Raw genomic sequence first — 12,095 nt, forward strand, 5'->3', positions numbered from 1 at the left:
AGATAAAGGCCTAGTATCCAGAATTTATAAAGAGATTGTCCAACTCAACAACAAAAAGTCAGCCAACCCAATTACAAAATGGGAAAAAGACTTGAACAGACACCTCTCAGAAGAGGAAATACAAATGGCCAAAAGGCACATGAAGAGATGCTCAATGTCCCTGGCCATTAGAGAAATGCAAATCAAAACCACAATGAGATATCATCTCACACCCACCAGAATGGCTATTATCAACAAAACAGAAAATGACAAGTACTGGAGAGAATGCGGAGAAAGAGGCACACTTATCCACTGTTGGTGAGAATGTCAAATGGTGCCACCACTGTGGAAGGCAGTTTGGCGGTTCCTCAAAAAGCTGAATATAGAATTGACATAAGACCCAACAATACCATTGCTGGTTATCTACTCAGAGGACTTAAGGGCAAAGACACAAACGGACATTTGCACACCAATGTTTATAGCAGCGTTATTTACAATTGCAAAGAGATGGAAACAGCCAAAATGTCCATGAACAGACGAGTGGCTAAACAAACTGTGGTATATACATACGATGGAATATTACGGAGCTTTAAGACAGAATAAACTTATGAAGCATGTAATAACATGGATGGACCTAGAGAACATTATGCTGAGTGAGTCTAGCCAAAAATTAAAGGACAAATTCTGTATGGTCCCACTGATGTGAACCGACATTCGAGAATAAACTTGGAATATGTCATTGGTAACAGAGTCCAGCAGGAGTTAGAAACAGGGTAAGATAACGGGTAATTGGAGCTGAAGGGATACAGACTGTGCAACAGGACTAGATACAAAAACTCAAAAATGGACAGCACAATAATACCTAATTGTAAAGTAATCATGTTAAAACACTGAATGAAGCTGCATCTGTGCTATAGGTTTTTTTTTGTCTGTCTGTTTGTTTGTTTGTCTTTTTTTTCTTTTTCCTTTTATTTTTTTTTACTATTATTATTTTTTTCTGTATATTAACATTCTATATTTTTTTCTGTTGTTTTGCTAGTTCTTTTCCTAAATCGATGCAAATGTACTAAGAAATGATGATCATGCATCTATGTGATGATGTTAAGAAGTACTGATTGCATATGTAGAATGGAATGATTTCTAAATGTTGTGTTAATTTCTTTTTTCTTTAATTAATAAAAAAAAGAAAGAGTTAATATCGAACATCGAGAAGCTTTTTGATTTACACTTAATTAAATTTTGGATCTTTTAAAACGTATAGGGATATGTTTGTCCCAGAAGGAAAATGGTTTCAACTACTATTTTTCCTTTTTATTGAGTAGCTACTTGTCTTACTGCTTCACCTTCCCTAACAATGCACCCTGTCACCTAACTAACCTACCCCCCCCAACCCCGGACAGAACAGTTCAGGTTCCTTTGAGGAAATGTTCTCATGTTTGTTTCTTCCATAGTACTTATCTCAGGTAACATTTTTGCTTTTCCACTTTCATTGAGTTTATACTCTAAAAAGAGTGATAGAAATGTATACATTTTGTATGTGTATGTTTACCCAACATCTCCCGACAAAAATGCTCTTTCCTCAAGTGTGCCACTTTCACATAGCTAGTTAATGCCCAAGTCCCTGGACTCCACCATATTGTAGGACCCTTAATAAACTTTATGCCAGTATCTCAGGTTAGAAGAGTTAGAGAAAACAGAAATGTAACTATCCAAGCAGGAAACTGAATCTGGTATTGTTGAGTGTTTTATTATACCTTCATATTTTTTATATATTATACTTATGACATATATAGATATATAAACTTGAATTCTAAAAATTTCTTAAGCTTTTACATCTTTTTCTAATTTCCTAGATATCATTTCGGCTCATTACATTGGTTCTTTTGTTAAGCTTAGTCTTATTGAACTTGCAGGTTTACCTTTGATGGAGATAAAAGCACAAAGTTATATAAGAGAACTCACCTATTTAAGTATCAGTAATTGAAATTTTATTCTGTGATTATTTGTCAAAAGTTTGGAGGCAAGATATTACCTAATCTGAAGTAATTAAGCATGTTGTATGATAATTAAATAGTTTGTTCTCAATTCTAGGTTCTGCACTTTTAAAAGAAAAAAGAAGGCATCGATTACATAAGTTCTTATGTCTTAGAGTTGGAAAACCAATGAGGAAAACATTTGTATCACAAGCAAGTGCAACAATGCAACAGTATGCACAGAGAGATAAGAAACATGAATATTGGTTTGCTGTGCCACAAGAAAGGTAAAAAAGAAAACAGCAAATAAGACTTTAAAATTATTGAGAATTCTTGAATTAGAATTATTTTGTATATCACTTGATGCCAGTGGCAGGGTACTTTTTAAATACATAGTTTATGGGTAAAACCTCACATTAAATTGGTTTGAAATAATTTAGGTTCTATTTATATTATTTAATTTACCTAATTTTAAATTTTATTCTCTTTTTGGTTGGCAAAAAGAGTGAACATGTACCCAGTTTTAGTAGTAAAAAGACTCACTTAAAAGGTCTTAGAGCAAAAAGGTTCACAATAATATTAACTAGTAAAGCTTATCCCTAAATGCAAGTAAAAAAATGTTTAATTCCAATTTTGAAAATTTGTCAAATACTTATTGAATGCCTGCTATATACATGGCACTAATTTAGGTCCTAAAAGGCTGTGATCTTCAAACTATTTTTGTGTACCCTCACACAATAAAATTCCTCTTAAGTTTAAATATTTGCAAAGATGTTCATTGTCACTGTATTGTAAATATTGACACTTTAATTTAAAACTGTCACTTTGCTCTTTAAAAATATATCCAGTAGAATGTAAACATCATAATAATTTGCCTTCTACATTATCCATGTAAAAACTGCTTGAATCCTGTCTTTTTAAATAGAATTTGCGTCATTATTTTTTCTCTTTGATTTTATATTTCTATTAAAATTCAAGGAATTTTATTTAAAAGAACTGTATTTTTATCTCATAATATTTCTCTGCAAAAAATTATAAATACACACATACTTAAATACACACATAGAGCAGTTACATTTATATTTCAATTTTCTCTGACTGTTGTCAAAATAGTAAAGGGTTTAAGATTTTCCCATACTCGCAAGCCAGTAAGTTTGATGGTTTGATGGATATTCTCAGAAAACAGGAGAGTCACAGCAATAATAGTAGCCAGACTGTCAGCATTGGTGTGGATACTTTGAGCCTCAGTTCCATAGGATGATGCTAAGAAGGCCGGAGGTTTTGTACAGAAGAGTAATCCTAAATTTAGGGAACCTGGATCAGTTCTATAATGGGCTAGCATGCTTACCCTTTACTTCAGAGTCTGATACTATCTCTACCTTTCAAAGTATATTAGTCAGGGTTCTCTAGGGAGAACAGAACCAACAAGAGAAACCCATAAATAGAAGATTTATAAAAGTGTCTAATGCAACCGTGGAATGCAAGACTCCAAAATCCGTAGGGCAGGCTGTGAGCTGGCAATTCTGATAAAGAGTCTTGACGAACTCCACAGGAAAGGCTCGCTAGCTGCAGAAGCAGTGAAAATTCTCCCTTCTCCCTTAAAAGTATTCAAGCAATTGAATCAAACCCAACTGATTTGGTTATCTCTTTGGAGAGAGACACTACCTTAGTTAATCCGAGATGGAATCAGTCACAGTTGCAATCAGTTAACTTATGATTTAATAAACCAGCCATGTAATATCCTTGCATGATGGTCATGTCAGTGCTTACCTAACCGGACATGTTGTACAATTACCTGGCCAGGTTGAAACCAGAACCTAACCATCACAGGAGGCTTTTTCCTATGTTAATTTACTTAAGAAGATAATGGTGAGCAAAGATACTGGGTACCTCTACTCACAAGACATCCAAGAGGTGCATGAAAAATTCTTCCTCAACTATACTGTTCCAAATGTTAACTACATCCAGAAAAAAGTTTTCTTACAGTTATTAATACACAATTGATTAAAGCCACATAAATTATAAATTGCCTTAATTATTACATGTGAAAAGTAAAATTTCATAGGAAAGACATACTTAGTAGATAGATGCGGCTCTGCCCCAAGTTCTTGATTCATCTATTGACAAATAATATTTAGTGAAGAGATGAGATGTGTTTCAGTATCAGTTCTTCCCCTTCCATTTTTCTTTTTCTTATAATTACTGAGAAGCCTTGCCTATATAAAATAAGTATATGAGACTTGACAAGTTGAATTATAGTAATGTCACTCAATTCTTTAAATGTTTCTATTTATATTCCAAAAATTAGTCATTTTTCATCAAAAATTATTTTTAGTTAACAAATATGAGCCATTATAAACCCTCCTTCACTTTTTAAAAATATTTTCATTGAGCTATCTTCATGTACCATACAGTCCATTCAAAGTATACAGTAAATGGCTCACAGTATCATTGCAGTTATTTGTTCATCACCATGATCATTTTTAGAACATTTGCATCACTCCAGATAAAGAAATAAAAAGAAAAATCCCATACATCCCATACCCGCACCCCTCCCTCTCATTGACCACCAGCCTCACAGTCATCCAATTTTTTTTTTAGCCTTTGTTCTAGTTTGCTAGCTGCCAGGGTGCAATATACCAGAAATGGAATGGCTTTTAAAAGAAGGAATTTAATAGATTGCTAGTTTACAGTTTTTAGGCCATGGAAATGTCCCAGTTAAGGCAAGTCTATAGAAATGTCCACTGTAAGGCACCCAGGGAATATACCTTGGTTCAGGAAGGCCGATGATATACAGCGTTTCTCTCTCAGCTGGAAGGGCACCTGACAAACATGGTGGCATCTGCTAGCTTTCTCTCCAGGCCTCTTGTTTCATGACGCTCCCCAGGAGGTGTTCCTTCTTCATCTCCAAAGGTCGCTGGCTGATGGACTCTCTTGCTTCATGGTTCTGTGGCATTATGAAGCTTTCTAAAGGCTGTCATCATTCTCTGCTCTCTCAGATTCTCCTCTTTTATAGGATTCCAGTAAACCAATCAAGACCCACATAGAATGGGTAGAGACATGTCTCCATCTAATCAAGTTTAATACCTACAATTGATCGAGTCACATTTCCATGGAGATAACCTAATCAAGTTTTCCAGCCTATAGTCCTGAATAGGGATTAGAAGAAATGGTTGCTCCCACAAGATTGATTAGGATTAAAACGTGGCTTTTCTAAGGTACTAAACCTTTTCAAACCGGCACACGCCTCATCTCACCCACCCCCCAGTATTCATCTATTTTTTTGCTTATTTTTTTACTCATCTGTCCATATCCTGGATAAAGGGAGCATCAGCCACAAGGTTTTCACAATTGCACGGTCACAGTGCAAAAATTGAATAGTTATACAATCGTCTTCAAGAATCAAAGCTACTGGAATTCAATTCAACAGTTTCAGGTATTTCTTTCCAGCTATTCCAATACACCAAAACTAAAAAGAGGTATCTATATAAACTCCTTCAATTTTGTGGAAGTCAGTGAATTAGAATCACCTGATATCCACAGGGTGTTTAAAATCATTCGTTTTCTCAGCACCAACCTTGAGCGACCTGCAAGTTTTTATGTTAAGGCTTGCACTTTTGTAAAGTTCTGGATGGGTGAGGATATGCCCTCCTTTTATAAGGTGCTTTAAGTAAAACAGAGAAGAATCTAAAAGATGTCTTTTTTTTTTGTATGCTGTATGGTGGGCTCACATTTCATTCTTTTTCCATGTGAGTACCCATTTGTTGAATTTTTATTTGTTTGGTTTTTGCTTGCTTGTTTTGGGGGGAGGTGCATGGGCTGGAAATCAAATCCCAGTCTCTTGCATGGCAGGTGAGAATTCTACCACTGAACTACCCTCACACCCCCTCTAAAAGGTATCTTGACCACACTCTTCAAGAGATTAACATGAGTGAAGAGGATCAAATGAAAGTTAAAGCTATAGAAATTAATTCCCTTAGAACTATTTTAAGTGTTCGTGTACCCCATAGAAAATCTTTGTGTCACTCTGAAGAGTATAGCTTTAGGAGATAAAATAATAAAGTTCTTCTCACCTAAAAACTGTATGGTACAATGTGTTTATTCAATAAAATGTGATTCAAGTAATTAAAAAATATGGTTGATTTGCAGGATTTATGAATACCTGAAAGGGACAGAGCCATCTATAGTATAGGTAATCTTTCCTTGACGAGAATTTAGATTCACCAGTGATATGGAGATGACTACAATGAAAAATGTAAACTGCATTACATCTTCAAAACTAACATAAGGATTTAGTTTTTTTTTTCCTTTACTGTTGGCTTTAATTTTTATGTGGAATTTTCCATTCTTATATTGTTCTTATACCTTGACTAATGCTCATTAAAATTAGTTTCATTAATACTCAACTTTTTTGAAGACATGTAACTTATGAAAATTGCTGTTTTAATAGTTGGCATATCATATCATCAAAAAAATAAAACTTAACACCCTTTTAATGTTAGCTGCCACATAATGAATGGTATTAAAAAAATTCGTTAGATTGGAAATACAGTTTCCAGAAACAATGTTAGTTATTATTGGTGTATGTTAGCTGAGAAATTTTTAATCTATTTTCAATTATTCATGTTTCAATTATTCATGTATAAAGCCAGCAAAATAGAAATATTTGAAATGTGTGCTTGACCCTCAAGTATATTTATTAGTATTTTAGTTCTCTTTTGCAACCACAGGTTTTATTATAGCAAACAAAAGATTGAAACAGGAGCAAGAGTTTTTAAAAGATTAGATCATCTATCCCTGTACCAAGTATTCCCTGTGTATTCCTAGTATTGTTGATTTAGAAGTTGAGCACATTAAATTTACATTAACTTGGAATAATTCTATACAATGTCCAGGTCTCAAAATATGCAATTAGTTAATGAATGAGATTAAGTTGTAGTTCAATGTCCCTTCCATCACTAGATTCTCCAAAGAGGAAGAAACGTGACTGCAAACGGCACCTGAGTTAGTCAAAAGCACACCAAGGAGAATATTAATATAGTTTTCTCAGAACAGCTTGTCAGAGCATAACCAAATTAATGTAACAACTTCCAGATACTAGGCCTTTTTCTCTTTATAAAATGCAATAGTATGTTTTGCATGTATTTTGAGCTTTCAAGTTTTATCAAGATATTATAATTTTGTGATTCTAGCTTACAATACAGAATACTAGGTCTATTATTAATAGTCACTTGCCCTAACAGGACAGACCACTTGTATGCCTTCTTCATTCAGTGGAGTCCAGAAATATATGCAGAAGACACTGGAGAATACACTAGAGAACCTGGATTTATAGTAGTAAAAAAGATTGAAGAGTCCGAAGCAAGTGAAGGTTCTACTAATGAAGCAGCTGCCAAAGAGTGGGAGGTAAGGGGGGAAATATCAAGATTGATTCATCTTTTTATTTTGTCTGAATTTCTAGTTTTATAGTACTATAGACAAATGTGAGCATTACACAAAAAAAATTTTTTATTTTGAAGTTAAGGTTTATTGCCCAGGTATATTTGTTAAGTGTATTTGAATAGTATTTGGTATAAACTTTGGTTTAATACTCTTTGTCAGTCTGCTTTATCTTTAAAATATTGCAAATGCAACTTTATCAGCAGTGACTTTTATTGTGTGTGTTTTAGACTAGTTTAGGAAAGTAGCATTAGAGCAAGAAAGAAATGATATTACTCACTATTATACTGATTTCCATAAAATATATTATTTCTGTTCTGATTCATTTTAATTTTATCTCCTGCATGGAAGAGGTACAGCAGTCATTTAACACATCCATGAAATTACTGTTGCTTCAAGACTCAAGCATTATCTTGATGTGATTTTAGCAATAATATTACGTTAGGGAAATAAGCTAATGCCGGTTTTGCAAGTAAGTAAAAATTGCACGTGCCCACACTTACTGAACTTGTCTAAATGGCCAAATTAACACTAATCAATTTTTTCTGACACCTCTTAGATAAGATTACATATCCAATTGTACGTGCTTTGTCTGTCTTTTGCAATTGGTAGAATGAAAATATCTGTTTCCTTTTGTTGTTGCCTAGGTTAATCTCTTCTTGATATGTTAGAAAATATAGAGCATATGCTAAAATGTGATAATGAATTCTTGCAATCAATTTGTTATCTTCATTTGGTGTTAATATATGTGCTTGTTTATGTGACTTTAATTCAATGCTCATGTACTCAACATGTATAATGTTTGAATATATACATGTTACATCTTTTGTTTAAAATGCAAACCTATTGAGCGCATCTTAGAATTCTGTGTCATATGTACAAACATTGGTTTTTACTACAGCTCCAGTTTGATGAAGGAAAAGAAAGGAGAGAACTAGTATTTATTGAGTACGTATTAAATTTGGGATTTATTTAATACTTCAACCAGCATTATAAATCTTCATACTAGATTTGTTCATAATAACCCCAAACTAAAAACAACCTGAACGTCCATCAGCAGGAGAACGGATGAATAAATTTGGGTGTTTTCATAAAATGGACTACAATAGTAATTAAAAAAAGAGAGATATACTGGTACAGGTAACAACTGGAAGAATATCACATATAATACTTTGATTAAAAGAAGCCAGACAAAAAAGAGCATATATGTAATTCCATTTACATGAAGTTCAAAAAGGCAAAACTAGTCAGAGGTCTCTCAAGACTAGTGTTTACTGGGGATTTGAGAAGGTGACTAATGAGCCTTTTAGAGTTTTGGAGATGAGCTATATCTTCATTTGAGTGGTGGTACATGGATGATTACATATATTTTTAAAAACCCTGAGCTGTGTATTTTACACCAGTAATTGAATAATTAATTAAAGATTAATAGTCCAAGTAATCAAAGATGTGTGACTGAACTAAAGCAGCAACAGTTGAGGGAAGTGTGGAGGGGGATGAGGTAAAGTCAAAAAGGTATTAATTAAACTGACAGGATTTGATGAAAACTATGTTATGAAATTTCTAACTTGGATGACCTGGTGAAAGGAAGTTTTAATCAAAGAAAGGCAATCAGAAGTTTTTTCCCCATTTAGGGTTGGAGCACTTAGTTTTGGAAATAATAGACTATTGAGTATTTTGATTCAAAGGATCTGCCTGGGTTCCTGCGGAAGGTTCTGCAGGTGTCTTCCATTCTGTTCTTTGACAAAAATTGGTTCAAATAAGAAAATAGAAGCAAAAAACTTTAATTTTAAATTGTTTTTGCTGTGTTCAGAAACAGTACTGTACTGTTCATGTATGGCTGAGTACTTGAAATATGATTAATGCAACAACTGAAAGACTGAATTTTAAATTTTAAGTTTGATTTAAATTTAAAAACTAATACTTGATTCAGTTATTGGAAAGCTTTTTAATATGTTTAGAACAATTTGGATATATGAATCAACTTTTACACTGCAAATTTTTAGGCAGAATTGAGAGAAAAAATGTAAAATATTTATGATTGATTTTTTATATTGGTTTCATGTTGAAATGTTCTTTTAGACATATTGGGTAAAATATATCATTAAAATTAATCTCACCTGCTTTTCTTTACTTTTAATGTGGCAACTGTAAAATTTATTATTCCATCTACTTATAACATTCTATTTCTTGTAGAGAGCTGGTATAGTCCTGATGTATACTCAGTGCTTAAAAACCTTAAGTAAATGAATACATTCCTTAAGAAAGAGTGCAATCTTAGCATTTTAATGTTTAAATTTTTTTTTAAAGAAAGAATTTGGCTAGAATTTGTATAAAACAAGAGTTCTTCAAAATGTGAAGTGGTATTTAAAATTTTTTTTTCCTATATAGGAATAGAGGAGGATAGGTGACCTAGAATTTACCATCAGTTTACTATGGCTGACAAAATTGGGCATCAATTGAATTAAAACTCACTGCTCTACTCACTATACTGTGTTGCAGTGTTAATTAGGAGATCTTTATTATCCTTGAGTGTTATTCAGGTAAAAGTATTTTCCTTAGCTGGAAGCTTATGCATTGACTGGAGAAACTTGAATATGATAAACTTATCTCACCCTTTTTCTCTATGTACACTTCTTGTGGGCAGGGATTTATCAGTATCATACACTGCTATATTCTCAGAACTAAGAATGATACCTAATATATAATTTATTCAGTAATTATTTATTGAAGTAGTGAATGAACTTGGTCGCAGGTTAAAATAGGAGATAAGCTTCTATTCATCTTTCAAGGTTGATCTGCTTCCTTAAAGAATTTCATATGCCAGTTGTAGTAAATATTTTATCAAGTCATGTGTGCCGGTTTGAAAGGATTTATGTATAAAAGCCATGTTTTTATCCTGATCCAATTTTGTGGGAGCAACCATTTCTTTTATTCTCTATTCAATATATAGTTTGGACTCTTTTGATTAAATTGTTTCCACAGAGAAGTGACTTACCCAATTGTGGATATTAACCTTGGATTAGAGGGAGATATGACTCCACCCATTCCACAAGGGTCTTGATTAGTTTACTGGAATCCTTTAAAAGAAGGAGCATTTTGGGAAAACCTTTAGAATGACGAGAGAGTTAGGAGAGCTACAAGAGCCCACACAGCCAGAGATCTTTGGAGATGAAACTCCAAGGAAAATGCCCCTGGGAGAGCTTCGTGAAACTAAAAACCTGGAGAGAAAACTAACAGACATTGTCATGTTAGCCACATGGCTTTCCAGTTGAGAGAGAAGGCATGAACATCATCAGCCTTTGTGGACCAAGGTATCTTTCCCTGGATACCTTAGATTGGACCTTTCAATAGCCTTGCTTTTACTGGGACATTTTCATGTAAACTGACAACTTACTAAATTCCCTTTTTAAAAGCATATTACTTATTTGCCTAAACTCTTCAAAATAGTAATTATATGCTCAAGGCTTATACTTTTTCTACTACACCAGATTCTCAGCCATGACAGAACCTTAGAATCATGTAGGGGAGCTCTGAAAAATCTTACTGCTCAGCTCACATTTCAGTGAAGTCAGAATCACTTGGTATGGGACTTAGTTATCACTATTCTTTGAAGCTCCCAAGTAGTTACATGTTGCAGTCAAGGTGGAAAAACCACTATACTACACCGTGTTACCACTACATGTGTTCTGTTAAATATATACGCTCCTACGACATATTATATTGATCATAATATGGCCCAGTTTTTTAGTCCTTGCTATGCAAGTTATATTGTAAAATATTTTTCAAAAGATTCCTTTTATTAAGGTATTGTATCTATATGCCAAAAACATAAATTTGGTTCATTGTGGAGAAAGGTTTCTTTAATCATTTTGTGCCTTGATTTAAAAAAAAAGACAAAACAAAACGAGTTTTACTTTCTTCTCAAAAGGCAGCCGTGCTGATGCGATTAATTTAGGTATAATTCTCTTAACTGCCAAAGAACTTCTATCAGGTTATGTACTCAATGACACTGCAAGGAAAAAGAAATCAAGAAAAATATCAGGATATAAATCATTGACCTATGTCTTGAATGTCATCCTCAATACTCTTAATGTGCTTGACAAGTCTCCAAGAATCCAGTGGTATAGCTTAAAGCAGTGGCCACATAGTAAAATTTAAGCCTGAAATTTTGCATGAATTTTTCATTCAGCTTCATAATTTATTACAACATAAAATAATTTAAGATTACTTATCATGAAGTAACGATGCTATAATAAAATGAGTCACATTTATCCTGTCATCACACTCATTAGTTTATATCTGGACTATATCATCTCCAATCACAAGAATCAAGGTTGGGAGGCTCTGTATTACAGTCCTCTGAAAGTCTTAGGTTTCATAGTTTTGTGTGTGTTGATTGTGCCAGTCTTGTTGCAGTAACCATACAGGCCTCAAAGTCTAGAGCTTTTAAGCTAAAATTGCTCATTGGCTCACATCCTTCAAATTGACTTTCATTTCTTCGGGGATAAGAGCTGGCAAGAACAATTGTTTTTTATTTACAAAGTTAATATTATACTACTTTTAGTTCAGAATCTCACATATTCCAAACTTACAGATTAAAATGTGCAATGTTCCTGGGATAAGAAATTAAAATAATTAAGAAATTAGCCTTATAATTCAGTTTTTTTTTTTTTTTACATGGGCAGGCACCGGGAATCGAAC

General features: G+C 33.5%; 1 protein-coding gene across 9 annotated transcripts in view; it reads left to right on the forward strand.

Annotated features, from left to right (window-relative positions):
• Window positions 1-12,095, forward strand: part of OXR1 (oxidation resistance 1) — a 440,301-nt gene that overhangs the window by 396,500 nt on the left and 31,706 nt on the right. For all 9 annotated transcript variants that reach the window (XM_077167465.1, XM_077167468.1, XM_077167471.1 and 6 more), the window contains 2 exons: window positions 2,071-2,239; window positions 7,196-7,358. In XM_077167465.1, the coding sequence (XP_077023580.1) occupies window positions 2,071-2,239; window positions 7,196-7,358 (332 nt within the window). The remainder of the gene's footprint in view (window positions 1-2,070; window positions 2,240-7,195; window positions 7,359-12,095) is intronic.

The sequence above is a fragment of the Tamandua tetradactyla genome, chromosome 6 (assembly GCF_023851605.1).
Source record: "Tamandua tetradactyla isolate mTamTet1 chromosome 6, mTamTet1.pri, whole genome shotgun sequence".
NCBI classification, from domain to species: Eukaryota; Metazoa; Chordata; class Mammalia; order Pilosa; family Myrmecophagidae; genus Tamandua; species Tamandua tetradactyla.